Genomic DNA, 22,164 nt, shown 5'->3' with positions numbered 1-22,164 from the left:
AAAGTAGTTATCTTCCATCGTAGAGAAGGTTTTGGGGAGCAGCAAGAAGATTGTGGCCCATGTAAAGGTCTATGTTATAACATTTATACATCACGTTAAAAAAACAAAAGCAGTATATTGTTTTCCATACTATGTGAGTGATGAGTGTCTGTTCCCTGACATTTTTGATCTTTAAATTGATAGCATAGTCGTTAAATTTTATTCCTTAACATAGATAACTAATTCAGACTTGTTTGAATCACCAGCTTTATCCACCCAATTCCAAGTAGTGTGAATTTATTTTAAAAGTATTTTAATTCGAAAGGCAGTTAACGCTTGTAAAAACTCGAGGAATGGGAAAGTGCATGTAGTAAACTTTGAACCCCCCCCACCCCCAGTCCCAGTAATTACTTTAGCCACATTTTAAAGCACATGCATACATGTGTTTCCAGCTTTATTTTCCTTGGGTGTTTAAACGAAAGTGGGGTCATCCTTGTCATGTTCTCAAATGTATTTTTTTTTTATTCGGTAGCATATCACAGACATCCTTTGATATTAGACATACAGGTCTGCTTGTTCTGTTAAATGGCTACCTAATGTAACCAATATGACTAGACTAATGATAGACAATTCACAATTTAGCCATTTCCCTGTTGATAGCATTTAAGCTGTCTACAGTTTTTCTACTAGCACAAATATTGCCACTTTGAACATCCTTGTACATGTATTCATCTTTGCATATTTGTGGTGTTTCTTCAGGATAGATTTCTAGAAGTGGAATTTCTGGGTTAAAAGATATGCACATTTGAAATTTTGATTCCCATTGCTCTCAAGTTGATCCTGATCCTATAGGACAGAGTAGGACTGCCCCATAGGTTTTCCAAGGCTGTAATCTTAATGGAAGCAGACGGTCACATCTTTCTCCCACAAAGCAGCTGGTGGGTTCTAACTGCCAACCTTTCAGTTAGCAGCTGAGTGCTTTAACCACTGCATCACCAGGGCTCCTTGAAATTTTGGTTATGTACTATGCAATTGCCTCCCACTCCAAAAAAAAGAAGTTAACGATTTAGTTTGAAATAATTGGATGTGAAGTGTATATATATAGATTATTAAGTTCCTTTACCATAAACTTAATTTCATTATGATGATTCAGTTTTTACAGGCATTTTTATTAAACACCACCTCTGTCCTTAGCACTGATTCACGAAAGAAAGAAGGAAAGAAAATGAAGGGGGATGCCTTTTATCCTTGAGTCATTTATAATATAGTATAGTGGTCTTTTTTCTTCCATACCACCAATAAATCTTTTTGAGAAAAACTTTGTACCTCCCCCCCACATAATTTTATCCTGTCCTAATAGTATATTTTGGAAACCCTGGTGGTATAGTGGTTAAGTGTTATGGCTGCTAACCAAAAGGCTGGCAGTTCAAATCTACCAGGTGCTCCTCAGAAACTCTATGGAGCAGTTCTACCCTACCCTATAGGGTCGCTATGAGTTGGAATCGACTTGATGGCAATGGGTTTGGTTTGGGTTTAATAGTATATTTTTATGCTTCAGAATCTTTCATTGACTTATTGAAGTATTACCTTGTCATACTTCTCTGTAACAAAAATATCTACATACACTGACATTGAAACTTTAAAAAATTATAATTCTGAGGCTCTAAGTGTTAAAGTGTTACTTCATGAGTATAGTTACATTTAATAATATACAATTTATCAAAAATCACAATTTTTGACATTGCTGTGCATTAATAGTAAAATATTTTTTAACATACTCAATGAGGTGATGATCCTTTTTCCTTTCACAAGTTTATATTAAAAAAAACCCAAAAAATTGTGGCTAAATACTACTTTTTTTTTAGAATGGCTCGGGCTCAGCATCAGTTTTACTTCTGTTATTTTTATGTAAGTACTGAGTCAAGACTTCACCTCACATACTTTGAACATGTTATCAGGAGGGACCAGTCCCTGGACAAGAACTTCATTCTTGGTAAAGTACAGGACCAGCAAAAAAGAAGAAGACCTTCAACTAGATGGATTGACACAGTGGCTGCAACAATAGGCTCAAACATAACAAAGATTGTGAGGATGGCGCAGGACCAGGCAGTGTTTCATTCTGTTGTCCATAGCGTCACTATGAGTGGGAACCAACTCAGCACCTAACAACAAGTACTGAGAAACCTTGTTCCTATAAATAATGGGGTTAGATGGGAACAGGGGACACACTTCAATCCATGACAGTATCCTTGCTTGCCTACCCCTTGGAAAGTTTTTGTGGACCTTAAATTTGATCAGTATCTTGGATGACACTGTCATTCCCTTCCCTTCAACTGTCAAATTTTATTTTAAAATATCCGATGGGAGAAAAATGCAAAAGTTAGCAAAATTTGAAAAGCTGATATTTAATGATTACTTCCTGCTTCTGGGTTATGCTAGGACTTGTCCATCAGATTAAGTCTTGCACAAAATTAAGAGTTGTGGAGTAGAAAAAATGAGAAGTGGCAGAATGCATATGGCTGTAAAGATGTATATTGTTTGCCATTACTTTTGTTATAAATTGTACCCAAGAGAATTTCTTAATATTGACTATTGTAATAAACAGTAAAAATAATTTAATGTTGTCAGGTTGATCTATATGAAGGGAAGAAAATTTTTAAGAATTCCAGCATTTTTCATGTTTTGTTTGATTTCAGGTAGGATCTTGCACTTTGTTGTTGTTGTTAGGTGCCGTTGAGTCAGTTCCAACTCACAGCGACCCTGTGTACAACAGAATGAAACACTGTGCAATCCTGCACCATCCTCACAATCGTTGCTATGCTTGAGCCCATTGTTGCATCCACTGTGTCAGTCCATTGACCTTGCACTTTAGTGAGGTAGTATAGTGCACTTGACTCAGTTCTTTTTAATATCTTGCTAATCTTAGTGGCTTCATATTATTGTTAGCTATTGTAGAAGGCTTATACTACACTTATGGAGCCCTGGTAGCACAGTGGTTAAATCACTCAGCTGCTAACCGGAAGGTTGGTGTTCGAACCCACCAGCTGTTCTGCACGAGACAGATGGTAGCAATCTGCTTCTATAAAGATATACACCCTTGTAAGCTGTATGGGGTCAGGTCTTCTCGGTCTTATATAGGGTCACTATAAGTCGGAATCAGCTCAACAATTATGGGTTTGGTTTGGTTTATACTACACTTAGTCAAGGTTTCAAGATTTATTATAGTGTATGTAAGGCCATATTTCAGACCTTGATCATTTCAAATGCCTTTGTCATTATTTATTAACTTTTTTTTATTTTGCTTTAAGTGAAAGTTTACAAATGAAAGTTAGTCTCTGATACAAAAACATACACACCTCGCTATGTACTCCTAGTTGCTTTCCCCCTAATGAGACAGCACACTCCTCCTCTCCACCCTGTATTCCCCGTGTCCATTCAGCCAGCTTCTGTCCCCCTCTGCCTTCTCTTCTCGCCTCCAGACAGGAGCTGCCCACATAGTCTCATGTGTCTACTTGATCCAGGAAGCTCACTCCTGACCGTATCAATCCCTGTCTGAAGAGTTGGCTTCGGGAATGGTTCCAGACTTGGGCTAACAGAAGGTCCGGGGACCATGACCTCCGGGGTCCCTCCAGTTTCAGTCAGACCGTTAAGTCTGGTGTTCTTACAAGAATTTGAGGTCTGCATCCCACTGTTCTCCTGCTCCATCAGGGATGCTCTGTTGTGTTCCCTATCAGGGCAGTCATAGGTTGTAGCTGGGCACCATCTAGTTCTTCTGGTCTTGGGGTGGTGTAGTCTCAGGTTTATGTGGTCCTTTCTGTCTCTTGGGCTCATGTTTACCTTGTGTGTTTGGTGTTCTTCACTCTTCTTTGCTCCAGGTGGGTTGAGACCGGTTGGTGCATCCTAGATGCCTGCTTGCTAGCCTTTAAGACCCTTGACACCACTCACCAAAGTGGGATGCAGAGTGTTTTCTTAATACAGTCTGTTACGCCAATTGTGATTGTCCTTATTTAAACCTTTCAATATGTCTGACAGAGAGTGTCTACCAGAAGTTTCAGCTGTCTTTTTTCCTTCTGTTCTCTAGTGCTTATATTTTTATTACTGTCAATTGTTTCATTGCAGAAATCTTTTTAAATCATTGGCCATTTTTTGAGGATTGGTTTAGTTAAAGTCATAATAGAAATTCTTTTTTGCAAAGCAGTGTAGTATCTCAAAACTGGGACACCATTGATACAGTAAATGTAGATTTTTTGAGTAAAAGCCTGAATACAAATGGTGTTTCTCCCACTTACTTTTGTGCCCAAATACTGGTTCTGAATTTTTTAAAACCTAATTAAGAGTCCTAATTTTGGGGGGGGGTTGAATCTTCCCCTAGAGGAACCTGCTTTCAAAGACAGAGGAAGGGCATCTTTGAAGATATTTTATACCTTTGCGTGCCTCTCCCATCCCACCTCTTTTTTACCCTAAGAACCAAAAGTGAGATAGGTAAGAGGTGGGAGAGAGCATTCTACCAGTCTTTTATATAATAATAAACTACATATAATTTATATTTATATATATATATTATTTGTATTTGTAATTATATGTTTATATATATAATTACAGATAATTTTTCCCTCTGTGCATTATCTTAGCTCCCAACTTAAACATAATGTTTTTAGTTAACACTCTTCTCTGTCATCATTTTAGCATTTTAACAGAAGTGTGGTTCTACTGTATTAGTCCATCTCGCTTTACATAAGCAACTTTCTACTTTAGATTTTTCATACAGAGGGCCACCTATATGTTCTTACATAGTATATCTACAGTATTCCTATAGGTGGAGCCACTGCTAAATGGGTAGAAGAGGGATGACAGATTCAAGATTGCCGTGCATCTCACAGGCTCCTATGGTTGCTAACCCAAAGGTCGGCGTTCAAGTCCACAAGCTGCTCCTTGGAAACTCTATGGGGCAGTTCTGTTCTATCCTATAGAGTCACTATGAGTCAGAACCGACTCAACGGCACTTCACATTGTTGTAGGTGCTAGGAAGACATCAGTGAACAAAAGAGGCAAAACTCAGCGCTTCCAGAACTTAAATTCTCATGAAAGGAGAAAGGCAATAAACAACTCTATAAGTACATTAAATAGTGTGTTGGGAAGTGGTAAATGCTTTGGAAAAAAATAAAGCAGGAAAGGGAGATAGGGAGTAGGGATGCGGTGGGTTGCAATTTTATATTGAATAGTCAAGGAAGGCCTTTCTGAGAACTATTTGAGCAGGCTCCTGAGAGAAATGAGGAAGCAAATTATGGAACAGTCTGGGTTAAGAACGTTCAAGGAAGAAGGAAAAACAAATGCAAAAGCCATGAGTCAGAAGTTTGCCATGCATGGTAGAGAAGCAACAAAGGAGCCTAGGGTGGCTGGACTGCAGTGAACAAGGGGGAAAGTAGTGATAATAAGGGTATGGAAGGGAGTCATCAGAGTTTAGAGGGTCTTGCAGACCATCGTAAGGACTTCGGCATTTACTTGAAGTATGATGGGAAACCATCAATCTGTTTTACTTTTAGCAGGATCATTCTAGCTGCTGTGTTGAAACTATACTGTAGGAGACTAAGAACACAGGTAGGAACACCTAGAGAGAGGCCATTGCAATAATCTAGTACTTCTAATAATTAATACTCCTAATAGGAAATATAGAGGGCAGAGAAACACACAAATTAAACTACACAAAGGGAAAACAATTAGCAAAATCCAAACTGTGGAAACCTCTATAGGAAAAATGAACAAATTTCTTCAACAAATAAATTTTAAGGGGTAAAAAAGATGAGCATAAGAACTGATAAGTATGTAAATGAAACATGGTAATCTATACAATGGAATGTTACTCAACAATAAAAAGGAAGGAAGTACAGATACATGCTAAAACATGGATGAAACTTGGAAACATTATGCTAAGTGAAAAAGGCTAGTCACAAAGACCACACATTGTTTAATTCCATTTTATGAAATGTCCAGAATAGGCAAATATATAGAAATAAAAAGTAGTTTAGTGGTTGTCTAGGGCTGGATAATATCAGTGATAGGATAATACCCATATGCCTGCAAGGAAGACCAGTCAACATGACCGTTATTCAAATTTATGCACCAACCACAAAGGCCAAAGATGAAGAAATTGAAGATTTTTACCAACTTCTGCGGTCTGAAATTGATCGAACATGCAGTCAGGATACATTGATAATTACTGGTGATTGGAATGCAAAAGTTGGAAACGAAGAAGGATCAGTAGTTGGAAAATAGGGCCCTGGTGATAGAAACAATGGTGGCGATCACTTGATAGAATTTTGCAAGACCAATGACTTCTTCATTGCAAATACCTTTTTTCAGCAAAATAAACAGCAGCCATACATGTGGACTTCACCAGATGGAATGTGCAGGAATCAAATCAACTACATCTGTGGAAAGAGACGATGGAAAAGCTCAATATTAGTCAGAACAAGACCAGGAGCCAACTGCAGAAAAGACCATCAATTGCTCATATGCAAGTTCAAGTTGAAACAAGAAAATTAGAACAAGTCCACCAGAGCTGAAGTATGACCTTGAGTATATCCCACCTGAATTTAGAGACCATCTCAAGAATAGATTTGATGTGTTAAACACTAATGATGGAAGACCACATGAGTTGTGGAAGGACATCATACTTGAAGAAAGTGAGAGTTCATTAAGAAGACAGGAAAGAAAGAAAAGACCAAAATAGATGTCAGAAGAGACTCTGAAACTTGCTCTTAACGTCGAGTAGCTAAAGCAAAATAAAAAAAAATGATGAAGTAAAAGAGCTAAACAGAAGATTGCAAAGGGTGGCTCGAGAAGACAAAGTATTATAATGAAGTGCAAAGACCAACAGGGAAGAACAAACTCATCATTTCTCAAGCTGAAAGAACTGAATTAAAAATACAAGCCTCAAGTTGCAATACTGAAGGATTTTACAGGGGAAATATTAAACAGCACAGCAAGCATTAAAAGCAGATGGAAGGAATACACAGAGTCATCATACCAAAAAGGATGGGTCCTCGTTCAACCATTTCAGGAGGTAGCATATGATCAGGAACCGATGGTACTGAAGGAAGAAGTTCAAGCTGCACTGAAGGCATTGGCAAAAAACAAGGCTCCAGGAATTGACGGAATATCAGTTGGGGTGTTTCAGCGAATGGATGCAGCACTGGAAGTACTTACTCGTCTTTGCCAAGAAATTTGGAGGACAGCTACCTGGCCAACCAACTAGAAGAGATCCATGATTATGCCTATTTCCGAGAAAGTGATCCAGCTGAATGCAGAAATTATCGAACAATATCATTAATATCACACACAAGTAAAGATTTGCTGAAGATCATTCAAAAGCAGCTGCAGCATAACATCAACAGGGAGCTGCCAGAAGTTCAAGCCAGGTTCAGAAGAGGATGTGAAACTAGGGATATCGTTGCTGGTGTCAGATGGATCCTGGCTGAAAGCAGAGAATACCAGAAAGATCTTTACCTGTTCTGTTGACTATGCAATGGCATTTGACTGTATAGATCAGAAATTGTGGCTAACATTTTGAAGAACGGGAATTCCAGACACTTAATTGGGTTAATGAGGAATCTGTATGTAGATCAAGATGCAGTCAGCCATTCAAACAGAACAAAGGGATACTGCATGGTTTAAAGTCAGGAAAGGTGTGCATCAGGGTTGTATCCTTTCACCATACTTATTCAATCTGTATGCTGAGGAAATAATCCATAAGGTGGACTGTCTGAAGAAGAATGCGGCATCAGGATTGGAGGAAGACTCATTAACAACCTGCGTCTTGGAGATGACACAGTCTTGCTAAAAGTGAAGAGGACTTGAATCACTTACTGATGAAGATCAAAGGCCACAGCCTTCAGTATGGATTACATCTCAACATAAAACAAAAATCCTCACAACTGGAGCAATAAGCAACATCATGATAAATGGAGAAAAGATCAAGATTGTCAAGAATTTCATTTTACTTGGATCCACAATCAACACCCATGGAAGCAGCAGTGAAGTCAAATGACGCTTTGCATTAGGCACATCTGCTGCAAAAGACCTCTTTAAAGTGTTGAAAAGCAAAGATGTCACCTTGAAGACTAAGGTGCGCCTGACCCAAGCCCTGGTGTTTTTCAATCGCTTCATGCATGTGAGAGCTGGGCAGTGAATAAGGTAGACCGAAGAAGAATTGAAGCCTTTGAATTATGGTGTTGGCAAAGAATATTGAATATACCAGGGACTGCCAAAAGAACAAACAAATCTGTCTTGGAAGAAATACAACCCAAAAACTTCTTAGAAGCAAGGATGGTGAGACTGCGTCTCACATACTTTGGACATGTTACCAGGAGGGTTCAGTCCCTGAAGAAGGACATCATGCTTGGTAAAGTAGAGGGTCAGCAAAAAAGAGGAAGACCCTCAGTGAGATGGATCGACAGTGGCTGCAACAGTGGGCTCAAGGATAGCGATTGTGAGGATGACGCAGGACCAGGCAGCGTTTCAATCTATTGTACATAGGGTGGCCATGAGTCAGAATCTACTCGATGGCACATAACAGCAGGGCCGGGGAGGGTGAAACAGTGGGTAGTGACATCTAAAGGGCACGGGGTTTCTTTTTGGGGTGATGAAAATGTTCTAACGTTGATTGTGATGGTTGTTACATCTCTGTGAAACTACTAAAAACCACTGAGTTGTGCTCTTTAAATTATATGATATGTAAATCTGTCTCTGTAAAGCTGTTATAAAAAGAGGAGGGAGAATCTACAGATTAAAATTATTTTAACAAATTGCTATATGTGGGCCTTATTTGCATCCTGCTTCAAACAAACTAAAAAAAAAAAAATGTTAGACTGTTTGGTGTGATAACATATTGTGGCTTTTTTTTTTTTTAACCCTATCTTAAAAATATATGCCAAAATACTCTTACAGATGATAGGATATGATATTAGGATTTGCTTCAGAATAATACAGGTGGAGGGAAAAATGGATGAAGTTACAGATTTAAAAGACTGCCTGTAAATTGATTATTATTGAAGTTGGTTAGTGGATACAGTTCATTATACCATGCTGTCTACATTTGGGTATATTTGAAATTTTCCATAATAAAAAGTTTTAAAAAGAGAGCATTGAAAGATAGCAAATATAGGCGGCTCCTTGCGGGAGGAGTTTTGCTGTAAAGGAGAACTGAGAATTGTGGCAGTAGCTGGAAGAGAAAGGGAGATCAGGAGTGTTTGTTTGAATAAGACAGGAGAAATAAGGATATGTTTATTCCTTTCACAGGACAAAAGGAGCAGGAAATGCTCCTTTTGTCCTTTGAGTAGACCTTCTGGATTTATTTATTATTTATTTATTTATTATTTCTTACTAGGATTTATTTCCTAATATTTCTTATATATCTCCCTTATTGTCTACCATTTTGTCTTTTTGTGCTATACTTTATGAAATTTCTTTTGACTTTATGTTCTAATCCTTCAATTGAATGTTTTGTTTCTGCTTGCACATATTTTTGTATCTAAGAGATCTTTCTGTTCTATGAGTGTTCTTTTATGGTTACAATATCATTTCTTCTCTCTGAGATTATTAATGCTAATTATTTTTGAAGTCTTCTGCTTCTTGCATTATCTCTGTTATTTCAGGGTTCCTTTTTGTTTTACAGTCTCTAAGAGGGGAGCACTAAAATCTGATCGAAAGCTTGTGGGCATGGATAGAGCTTGTCAACTGATGAGCTTCTCATTCTGTGGTGGTCAGATGGGTATCCCATCTCCTAATAAACTGGGTGTGGGTAAACCAGGTTATTAGTTTACCTGGAGTGGAGTGGTACAAAGTGGGAGTATCAAAATGATAAATAACAGCAAATGATAAATTGGGACATAATTGGTATTGACAATAAATGCTGGGGTTTGGTAAAAAGGAGAGATCATTAGGAGCTAAAGAGAAGTCTGGAAAAGGATTCATTAAGAAGAGGAAGATGTAAGCTAAGTCTGAGAATGTTTAAAATTTGGCTTAGTAAGAGGGCCTTTTAGGTTGGAAAGAAGAGCTGAAATGGTGATAAGCTTCAATATAGGATTCTAATAGGTGGCAGGAGAGAAAGCTATTGAGGTTCTTTTCAGGCATTAATTAATTTTAATAATTAGTGAGAACGATTATACTTTTGTGCTATGAAGAAAATATTTTAATCTGGCAGTAAAATATGTGCATTGGTTTTAAGCTAAATTCTTATGTGATTTTGCTTTTCAGTACAAATACAGAGACCTAACTGTACGTGAAACTATCAATGTTATTACTCTATACAAAGATCTCAAACCTGTGTTGGATTCATATGGTGAGTTTATGTAATGAAAATGTCAGTTACTGTACTTTGAGTTTGCTCTTTTTGTTAATCATTATGAGTTTCCCATTTTCCTTTTAAGTTTGTTGGTTTTACAATTGTAAGGGGGACCCTCCGCCTAAAAAGACTTCTGGGAAATTATGAGATCTAATAATAGCATCTTATATTTGTTTCTTTTAAGTTTTTAAAAGTACTCTAACATAAAATTTTGCAAATTTAGGCCAAGAGGGGATGTTAAAGATAGTCTGCTTTCCCAAAATGTTAAGTATAGATAGATCCCTAGTTTTGAAGAATGCTGCTTGGTCAGGGAAAGTTCTATGATTAAGTTTGAGCAATTCTAAGTTAAACAAAATTAAATAGGTTTCTTTGCAGCCTTTAATGTCCTAATGTGTAGTGCATCACCAAGAGGGAATAGAAGAGGATATCCAAACCAAAACCGAACCCAGTGCCATCGAGTCGATTCCGACTCATAGAGACCCTATAGGACAGGGTAGAACTGCCCCATAGAGTTTCCAAGGAGTGCCTGGCAAATTCGATCTGCAGACCCTTGGGTTAGCAGCCATAGCACTTAACCACTATGCCACCAGGGTTTCCAGAAGAGAATATATTATATAGTATATCCTGAAGTTACTTGACACTTGACTATTGAGCTTCGTAGGAACCCTGGTGGTGTAGTACTTAATAGCTTGCTGTCAGCAGTTCGAATCCACCAGTTGTTCCTTAAAAATGCTGTGGGGTAGTTCTGCTCTGCCCTGTAGGGTCACTATGAGTCAGAATCAACTCAGTGGCTTCAGGTTTTATACCCCAGAGCATCTCTTTGTTCTTGGCAGCACATTTTGTGAAACTGTACTGTGGAGTATCCCTTTCATTTTATAGACAGGGAAAATATTTTCCAATATGGTCGAATTAAGGAATATGTGGTACGTGGCAGTTTGTCTCCACTTTTTATTTGAGACAAAATAAAGTTGAGATTTAAGTAAGAAATGATACTACCTGAGTTGATTTTTTTTAAAAAGGTCTTTTCTGTCCCCACCGATCCTAACATGAATCTCTCCGACCCTCTGTCCTTGTAAATACCTAACGTGCAAGGGCTAAAGGATAGCCCATGCTGCCTCCTGTCCATTATGGTTGGCACTGAGGGCAAGGAACTGAATTTAAAGTTCCTTTAGACTAGTCTTCTAAACTCCACCCACTCCTAGGACTTTGAAAACCTTTGGAGCCTGGGGAAGAGAGATGGTAGGCAATGGAGGGGTCAGGCAACCCTGCATTTCCTGAACAGCAAAGACAGGAAACAGAAATCCTCTGCCAAACCCAGGGCACAATTCTCCCTCATTTTGACCTACCTTATACTTTTTTATACCTGTTCACATTGTTAAATTAGAATAAAGTATTCTACAGTATGGTATTTACAATTTTTTAAAATCCTCATATTCCCAAAATTATAGTTAATTAAAAAATTGCTTCAAGGGAGGAAAAAAGTGACTGGGGCTAGAACTTTACTGTAAGTGTATAGTTTTACTGCACCCTAAAAGAATGAATATGTTGATCAAAACTGACAGATTCTAGCATTATTAAACAAACCTTGTATAACTTTGTATAACTGGACCAAGTCTAAACCATTGTCATCAAAATCTGTTTTTACAGTAAACAAAGCCACAAATTCATATATAATAGTTTTTAGAAAGCATAAAATCAAAATACATTACAGCACAGCTTATAATTACCAATAGTAACTTTGAGAACCGAGACCAACAGTGGAGCTGTAAGTTCTCAAGGGAAAGATTAACCCAAAAGACTAATGGACCACAGCTACCACAGCATCCACCAGACTGAGTCCAGCACAGCTAGGTGGTGCCCGGCTACCACTACTGACTGCTCTGACAGGGATCACAATAGAGGGTTCCAGACAGAGCTGGAGAAAAATGTAGAACAAAAGTCTAACTCACAAAGAAAAACCAGACTTACTGGCCTGACGGAGACTAGAGAAACCCTGAAAGTATGGCCCCCAGACACCCTTTTAGCTCAGTAACGAAGTCACTCCTGAGGTTCACCCTTCAGCCAAAGATTAGATAGGCCCATGAAACAAAACGAGACTAATGGGGCACACCCGCTAAGGGGCAAGGACTAGAAGGCAGGAAGGAACAGGAAAGCTGGTGATTGGGAACCCAAGGTCGAGAAGGGAGCGTTGACATGTTGTGGGGTTGGTAACGAGTGTTGCAAAACAACATGTGTACTAATTGTTTAATGAGAAGCTAGTTCTGTAACCTTCATCTAAAATAAAATAAAAAATCCCCCCAAAATAAATAAATTATATTTACCTGATGTGGCCAAAAAAAAAGTGAAGCTGTAAGTTCTTTTGCTGCTCATTAACAACCTTTTCCCTGTGTAATAGTGTTAACTCTAGATCATTTGTAAATAATAGCAGTCCATGTAATGCCCATTATGTGCCCTAACCAATCAGACAGTTGTAGACAGAAAAACTTGTATAAGAAATGTTTATATTAAAAATGTTTATTTTTCACTGAAAACTTCTTTCTTTTTAATACTATAGTGTGATATACTTTATTGGAATTGAGATGACACTGAGTAGGAATAAACGTCTGGGGAATCTAAATTATATGGATATTAGGTTAACATTGAGTATGGTATCATTTGATAGTGATTTTTAAATAATTGTATCCTCATGTTAACTGGGGACCCAGAGCTCATATTTACTCATATCCATTTTTCCAAGTAACTCAAAGCATCTTTTCTGTACTCGTTCAACAAAGGATGCTTTGCTATTGGGCAAAATGGATGATACATTAACAAATTAGCCTCTTTCAAGGAGAATAATGAATTTAATCAGTGTTTCTGGAAGAGTAATTTATATGGGATTATCTTTGAAAATACTTATGATTAAATCATTCTTGCCTTTCAGTTTTTAATGATGGCAGTTCCAGGGAGCTAATGAACCTCACTGGAACAATTCCTGTGCCTTATAGAGGTAAATAAATATCTTTTGTCATTTTATATTTCCAGTATGGATGCAGTGTTTTACACAATAATATTTTGTCAAAGAGTTACACATAAATTAAATCTCTTTCTCATGGCTTTCACAATGGTACAGAGATTTTAACTTCTAATTGATCTTCATGTGGCGGCAGCACTTAACATTTTCAACATTTGTACCAAAAGATGCATCAACAAATAAATGCGTAAGTGTACAAGAGGAATCGGGGAATCTTAGAACTAGAAGGGGACCTTAAAAATCTTAGAACTAGAACGGAACTTCCTAGTTCAGCCTCCCACCTCATTCAGACTTTTCTGACAATGGAAAGCTGTATAGTGTAGAGGCTAAGATAAAAACCTAAAACCAAACCCGTTGCCATTGAGTCAGTTCCACTCATAGCGACCCTATAAGACAGAGTAGAACTGCCCCATAGGGTTTCCAAGGAGTGGCTGGTGGATTTAAACTGCCAACCTTTTGGTCTGCAGCCAAACTCTTGACCACTGTGCCACCTCTGCTGGAATACTTAGTGATAAGCAAGCATTCAGCCTCATGAGAGACAGTTCTGTTTGTTAGGTAATTCTTCCTCGTGACTAGCTTAGGCATGTTTCCCTGTAACTTCTTACCCATTGATTTTACACAGTACCAGCTATGCTGAGGCATAGCGATTGGGGCTCTGTGGATACAAAGGTAAATAAAGATGTACCTACTTTGGAAGAACTCACTCTAGTAGGGGACACAATTGATTCCGACTCAACAGTGACGCTGTAGGACAGAGTAGAACTGCCCCATAGGGTTTCTAAGGAGCAGCTGATGGATTCAAACTGCCGACCTTTTGGCTTGCTGCCGTAGCTATTAACCACAGTGCCCCAGGGCTCCATAAAACTACTATAGAGTGATAAAATATAAAAGTGCAATGAGATCAGAGGAGAAAAAGGCCACGTGGGAAGATCACAGACGTTTAAGCTTGGTATTAAAGATTTAGCAGGAGTCCTCGTGGCACAGTGGTTAAGAGCTCAGCTCTTAATCAAAAGGTGAGTAGTTTGAATCCACCAGCAGCTCCTTGGAAACCCTACGGGGCAGCTCTGCTCTGTCCTATAGGGTCGCTATGAGTTGGAGTCGACTTGATGACAGTGGGTTTTGTTTTGTTTTTTTGGCTTATGAAAGGATAAGTAGCCATTTATAACAGAATGGACATTCCAGGCAGAGGGAAAAAATAGTATCCGCACTGTGTAAAGCAAGAATGATAAGTTTAGGATGGACTGAGTAAAGTTTAAGATTACTGATCTTGACTTTGCCCTCAGGAAGTAAACTCTGGTAAGGGAAATGGGTTTGTGTGTTTATGTGGGGGGGAGGGGGGGAGCAGGAAACTGGAAGATATAATTGAAGACATTTGTTATATATGCTCTTGATTTTATCTAAACTAAGCCTCATTTTCCTCAACCATTCCTTGTGTAGTTCCCAAGCCTAAGTAATTTTGGGAAATTCTTCATTTTCTTAAGGCAAAGAATTCTGGGTGGTGAGAATAACTTGTTTTATGTATTAAGATATATTCTATTGGTTTTCTTTTTCTTCACATTTTAGGAGCAATTTGGAGAAATAAATGAATCCAAAGCCCTATAACCATATAATTTCTTTAAGTGAAATATATGTGTACATCCTTGTATAAAGTCAAACTGTTTGTAATGGGGAAACCCTGGTGGCATAGTGGTTAAGTGTTACGGCTGCTAACCAAAGGGTGGGCAGTTTGAATCCGCCAGGCGCTCCTTGGAAACTCTATGGGGCAGTTCTGCTCTGTCCTATAGGGTCACTATGAGCTGGAATCAACTTGACGGCACTGGGTTTGGTTTTGATTTGGTTTCTCACGGGAAAATATCTCTGCATTGTTAGGTGATTTAAATAGTTATTTGAATAGTTATTATAAGACTGCTCAATTTCCATCTGATTGATGTTCAATATATTAACTTTATCCAGATCCTTTGATCCAGTAGATTTTTGTGATCTATTAGCTCCTTAATCCTGCTGATGTATTTTACAAAGTAAAAATTTGAGAAACTGGTCTTAAACTGAATTTTGAAACAGAAGAATATAATGCCCTAAAATATTTTTCATGATTTTTTTTTAAGTGTTAGTTATAGCTCTCCCTTGCTACTACTGAAAAATAATAAAAATAGAGTAACTGAAGTTTCTCTCTCTCAGGGAATACATACAACATTCCAATATGCCTGTGGCTGCTGGACACGTATCCCTATAATCCGCCTATCTGTTTTGTTAAGCCTACCAGCTCTATGACTATTAAAACAGGAAAGCATGTTGATGCAAATGGGAAAATATATCTTCCTTATCTACATGAATGGAAACATGTAAGTATTAACAGTGTTCTATGAATTGGTTTTATTTTATATATTTTGATCACTAGCATCTGCTTTTTATTGGCGCTAGAGAAGGATTGCAAGTACAGATGAGAGATTGATCACTGACTATCAAGCATACCAAGAAAGAGGACCAAGAGGGGAAAAAAAAAAAACGGTGAAAACAGACCCTCTTAACTAGGTGACCCAGTTATCAGACACAGACTTGAAAATAAGTTTGATTAATATGTTCAAGAAAATAGATGACAAGATGGAAAAATCTATTAAAAAGGAACCAATTTCTTAATAGTAATTAAGACCTCAATAGGTGGGGTTAGTGGCAGATTGGATTCAGTAGAATAGACCATTAATAAACACCATGTAGAAGTGAAAATGAATTAACTGTAGATATATTCTTCAACAGGAATAAACCTTAAAAACATATTGCTAAACATTAGAAACACGTCAAAAAAGAATACACAGAGTTTGGTTGAATTTACGTAAAGTTCAAAAGCAGACAAAGCTAAACATTACACTGTACAGGAAATCATAGGTAGTGTGCTTAAAGTAAAGCGAAAGAATGATTATCAACTAAATCAAAAGGAGTGGTTACCTCTGCAGCAGATGGAGGAGGATGTGGCCATGGAGGAAAGCCTGAGAAACTTCTAAATCACTGGCAGCTTTCTGTTTCTTAACTTGGGGGATCTCTACAGGTGTGTTCTTTATTGTTACTCTTTATAACATACGTATTTTTAATACATTTCTACAGGTATAACATATTAAAAAAAAAAATAGTGGTTACCAAGTTTGGTATGGTAGACCAGGTTATACCACAGAAGATCTTGAATGTCTTGACTTTGTCCTTGAATAGACACAGTTGTTTTAGATTTTTTAACAATAGTAGCATACTAAAAAGCAGTGATTATTAGGCATACTGGCTAAAGTGTACTGGATAAATATCTTAGAGTAATGCCAGCAAACCTAAAAAGTAACTCCCAAAATGTTAGAAACTTAACACTGTAGAAATTTATTTCTTGCCCACATAATATTCCCATGTGAGTGTTCCTCACTGGCAGACAGCATTCCTCCATTTGATGCTTCAGAAACCAAGGCTGTTTCCAATTTTTGGTGCCACCCAGGACTTCAGAGTTCTCTGCATCAAAAAAGAAGGGGAGAGTGGTAAAATAATACCCCTTTCTATATTCACCTGGGGCTGGAAGTTAAACCCATCGCTTCTATTTATGTTGCATCAGTAAGAACTAGTTGCAAGGAAGGTTGGAACAATTCTGTATTATGGAGGGGAGCATGAACTTCGGTAGAAAATCATCTCAGTCATGATAAGTAAAACTGGAGGTCATTCAGGCTGCTGCACTAATCTAGCATAACACAGGACATAAGCCATAAGCTATGGCTACTGCCATTTATCTTGATCTTGCCAGTTCACTTGCTTATTAATTCTAATCCTGAACATTTGTCATATACTGCTTAGAATGTAAAACCTGACCTTTTTATTACTTGTTGGAAAAACAAACGAGTAAAAAAGGGATGGGAGAGAGGAATTTTGCTCTTTAAGTTTGCAGAGTTTTAAATGGGAAAGCAATTCTCCAAAGATTATCTGTTTCAGTTGACCCTTGGGTATTTGAGCTCAACTAAACTGCATTACTCTCACTGCACTGCTTTTTCATATCCTGTACAACTTAATCTGCAGCTTCCTGGGTGGCACAGATGGTAAAACACTGGACTGCTAGCCAAAAGGTTGGCGTTTTTGATCCCACCCAGCAGCTCCTTGGGAGACAGGCCTGGCAGTCGTCTTCTGAAAGGTCACAGCCTCGCAAACCCTTTGGAGCAGTTCTACTCTGCACACGTGGGGTCACTGAGTCGAATCTACTCGACGGCAGCTAATGACAGTAATGCTAACCAAAAGGCTGGTGATTCAGACCCACTCAGAGGCACCGTGGAGATAAGGCCTGGCGATCTACTTGCAAAAGGTCACAGCCCTGAAAATCTATGAAGTGTAGTTCTACTCTGCACATTGGAGTCACCATGAGTTGAAATCGACTTGACAGCAACTTACAGCAGCACCAACTTAATTACCAAGTCATTTTGAACTACTTTGAATTCATGACGTGTTGATTTATAATAGGCCTGGAAGTAAATATTAAAGTTTAGATTAAATTTCTTTCCTTCAGAGAATTTAGTATGGAAGGAATAGTATAAAACTTGTGCTAACAAAACTATGGTTATAAGAATGCATGAATGAAGCACTGATTCGTGCTACAACATGATGAGCCTTTAAAACATTATGCTAAGTGAAAGAAGCTTGACATAAAAGTCCTTATATTGTATGATTCCATTTATTTGAAATGGCCAGAATAAGCAAATCCATAGAGACAGAAAGTAGGTTAGTGGTTGCCAAGGGCTGACAGAGAGGGGGAGACTACTCACGGGTGTGGGTTTCTGTTTAGGGTGAGGAAAATGATAGTAGTGATGATTGTACAACTTTGTGAATATTAAGAGCTACTGAACTGTACACTTTAAAAGGATGAATTGTACGTGAATTAAATCTCAATTAAAAAGAGAGTGCAGGAGATTATGATTTAGTTGGGGAGTTTTTCAATAGACTAAAAATTGATAAGAAGTAAAAGCATATGGTCTCAGTGGTCATCCCCCCACCAGCCACCACCCTAGCTCACATTCCTGGTTGCTGTCCAGTTCCTGCATGTGCTTACCACCCATTCAGCATATAAATTCATGGACTGATAAGAGAAAGGCATGCGACAGTGGGAATCAGCAAGTTTACACACAAAGCTTTCAGAAGTGTCGTTTTTTGTCTGTCTTTCTTAAGTTGGGACAAAATTGAACAAACAAGATAGGTTTGGTGCTTTGGAAAGGTGAAAACTGCTAGTGAACTCTTGTAACAGAAGAAGAGACGTTACAGAAGATCAGGACTTAGCAACAAACCTTGTTAAGAATATGGTTGGCTGATGAGAATGATTGAGTAATCCTCCACAACCTGATGAAAGAATGAATGAAGAAGCATGTGAGATAACTAAATATGTAAAGGACTGAAAATGGGACCATCAACTAAGCCATTTGAATAACTAGTTTGTCTTAAATTAGTGGTCAATAGATATTTGAAATAGAAAATTAAGCCATTTCTATGGAAAAACAGGCACTTTATTTCTAACTATGGTATTGCAAAGAAGGCCCCTTTATCAGTTTGCATCTGTTGTACAACAACCTAGTATTTGTACTTCTAAGCTCGAGGTTACCTGTAATGTTCAGAATTCATAATAATGTCTTTAATAAAAATTAATTCAAAGAACATGTATTTCTAGTGTAACGTGTCTATTAAAGACCTTAAGTAATATTATGACTAGTGCTTACAGTCACCCTTGAATTTGTACCAGTATATTTAATTCGTCCATTTTTAGTAAAATAAATTTTAGTTTTATATGAAATCAAGAATGAAGAAGAATACTATCTGAATTTTGCAATATACAGCATTAGCTAGTGCTGTTTTTATGTACATGAGGGAACACTTTACCTCAAATAACAATTTAATAATAATAAAACAACTTCTTTGTTAAGATTAATTAATTAAGTAGAATTTTCATGTTTGGGAGCCCACAAAGAAAATTATCCCACCAAGCTGAACACTAATTAGAAATGGCCAAATGTTTCCTTTGTGTAGAAAAGTAAATCAGTAGCTGACTCAGATTTGTTTTCCTCTTTAGCCACAGTCAGACTTGTTGGGGCTTATTCAGGTGATGATTGTGGTATTTGGAGATGAACCTCCAGTCTTCTCTCGTCCTAACGTTACAGCGTCCTATCCACCATACCAGGCAACAGGGCCGCCAAATAGTAAGTAGATTTGAGATTTGATTTTAAAACTCATGTAAATGAAACAAAAACCTTGTGGAAATTTAATTAATGACTTCACTTTACTTTTTAGGTTATCAAGTTAGTGGATTTGGGGGAGGTATTCTGAGACCCCACATCTGCATATACAGATTCCCACCAAAGACTGGCATTTGGGCTTCAATTTGTGGGTAGAAATCTAAGTTGGGTGTGCTGGACTCTAAAATGGAGGAAAAAAATGCTAGAATGCTAGAATTTTTTTTTTTTTTTAATTTTGCCACACCTGGAATTGCCTTATTTGATCAGCTTGGAGGCATATATAATCTTGCGCCACTCCAGGATCAGTGTTGTAGATAAGAATCAATTACAAGGTGAACTAAATTATTTGCATTCGGCTATTCTGATTATACACAACTGAGCATCTAGCTCTCAGCTTTCTTCTCTTAAGTACAGCCAATTCATGATTTTTTTCTTGTGTGGAGGGAGTGGGGGCATGGAGACAGTATTACTTCTTCCCTAATTGATACATATTATCTCTATTTTTTTTTTTTTTAAATAATCCTGATAGTTTAAAATCAGCCTGATTGAGAGTCGGTTGTACTTAACTTGTTTTGACATTACCAAACCTGTATTGATTTCATTTTGTTTTGAGTTGTTTTTTTGTTTATTGTTAATAAGTAACCAGATTTGTCTCATAAGCCAAATTATGTGAGCTTTCATTTTTCTTCTACTGAAATTACCCTATTTTAATCCATTCTATCCTGAGGAGCATCTTGACTCATAACTGAAATGGAAATCTAAAAGAAGGGACATTTTGAACCCATTTCCCTTTCTTACCTTTCCAGAATAAGTATGATTTTAGGATTTAGCAGCTCTTTTAATAAAAGAGATTCTGGTGCTTCTTTTGGGCAAGAAATTTGTTTTCACCTTATGTAATTCTGCTGTCTTTAGAACCCAAAATTGAAGACTCTTTCCTATTTAAATTTGGAATATCAGATATTCTCTAGTCTCATCATTCAGCGTTTAGTTGCTCAGATGATACAGCCAGTGACCACTTAGGATAAAGGTAACCTTTTCACAAGTTTAAGTAGTCTTCTGAGCCACGTTTAAAAAAAGTTCTTCCAGTTTTGTATTGATATTGGAAGTGCAGCATTCCAGGGAGAGACCACACCACGGTCACTACTACAGTCCAGTTTTGCACTTACTCGATGTACATCGCAATAAACACTCTAGACCTAACTTAAGTAAATTACTAAAAGAGACTTATTGCTAATTGTGGTAATTCGTTTTATACATATAAACAATATACGTTATTGTTAGGTATGACTGTAAAGAAACGAACATCTGAATCCCACCACCACCCCCAACAAAGAATAGACCAGAAATTTGGACGTACACTTAAATATTTGAAGTCGAGAAATTATATACTTCTACTATTATTATTATCATTACTGAAAATATTTTTTATTTCCTCTTTTAGGATGACTTTTGAGCTTACATTAAAATTACATGACTTTCCAGCTTACGTTTTGAGTTATTATTAAGAAACTGTCACAGTGAAACCTTACTTTTTGACCAGCGACAGTCATAAAAAAAAAACAAACAAACATTTATTTAATGGTTAAACTGTGTCAAAGCTAAGCACTTAATGTACATTTCCATTTAATCTCCACAATAACCCCTTATGCTATATGTATTACTATCCCATTTTATTCTGGCTCTAAAATTACTTGGCCTTGTTGCCTGGTTTCTTTCCAGTCTTGGATCCAAATGACATTTATTGTCCACCAATTCGAAGATTTTGGTGAAATTATTTGCGTTTCAGAACCATATAGATTTGGGGTGGCAAAGGAAAATTGTTTATAATTGTGAGAAAACTACTTAAAACTATGAGTTGGTGGTTTGTATATGTGAGAAATAGCATCATGGAGGAATAGTAATTGACTAAGTGTTTTGCTGACACTTGATAGTAACCCCATCTTTTCAGAAGGATGTTAGAGCGTCCTTTGTGCCTGAGAAGAAAAAATTGTGCCATTTTGAGAGGTTTTTCCTTTCTGAAATATCATTGAACATCATCATGGCTTTATTATGCTTAAGAAAAATTTACTAGTGGCCATCTGTAGTATTAGTCCTAACCAGAAGACTGAACACTGCTATTTGGACGTTTATGCCCACCAACTCTGGTGTCTCAGTTATCTAGTGCTGCTATAACAGAAATACCAGAAGTGGATGGCTTTAGCAAAGAGAAATTTATCCTCTCACAGTCAAGTAGGCTAGAAGTGCGAATTCAGGGCACCGGCTCCAGAGTAAGGTTTTCTCTCTCTGTCAGCTATGGAGGAAGGTCCTTGTGATCCATCAGTTTTCTCTTGGTCTGGGAGCATCTCAACACAGGAACCTCAGGTCCAAAGGACGTGCTCTGCTCGCAGCACTGGTTTCTTAGTGATGAGGTTCCCCAACTCTCTGCTTGCTTCCCTTTCCTTTTATTTCTTGAGAGATAAAAGGTGGTGCAGGCCACACCCCAGGGAAACTCCCTTTACACTGGATCAGGAATGTGACCTGATAAGGATGTTACGGTCCCACCCTAATCCTTTTAACATAAAATTACAATAACAAAATGGAGGACCACCACAGGATACTGG

At 37.7% G+C, this 22,164-nt stretch overlaps 1 protein-coding gene across 1 annotated transcript in view; it reads left to right on the top strand.

The window, feature by feature from the left end:
- The window catches only part of TSG101 (tumor susceptibility 101), a 55,476-nt gene that overhangs the window by 1,225 nt on the left and 32,087 nt on the right, over window positions 1-22,164 (top strand). Inside the window, exons 2-5 of the mRNA XM_049890606.1 lie at window positions 10,234-10,318; window positions 13,245-13,310; window positions 15,513-15,676; window positions 19,402-19,528. Coding sequence (XP_049746563.1) covers window positions 10,234-10,318; window positions 13,245-13,310; window positions 15,513-15,676; window positions 19,402-19,528 — 442 coding nt within the window. The remainder of the gene's footprint in view (window positions 1-10,233; window positions 10,319-13,244; window positions 13,311-15,512; window positions 15,677-19,401; window positions 19,529-22,164) is intronic.

The sequence above is a fragment of the Elephas maximus genome, chromosome 7, assembly GCF_024166365.1.
Source record: "Elephas maximus indicus isolate mEleMax1 chromosome 7, mEleMax1 primary haplotype, whole genome shotgun sequence".
Lineage (NCBI taxonomy): Eukaryota > Metazoa > Chordata > Mammalia > Proboscidea > Elephantidae > Elephas > Elephas maximus.
Note: the sequence above shows the minus strand (reverse complement) of the source record. Positions and strands in the feature narration are given on the sequence as shown.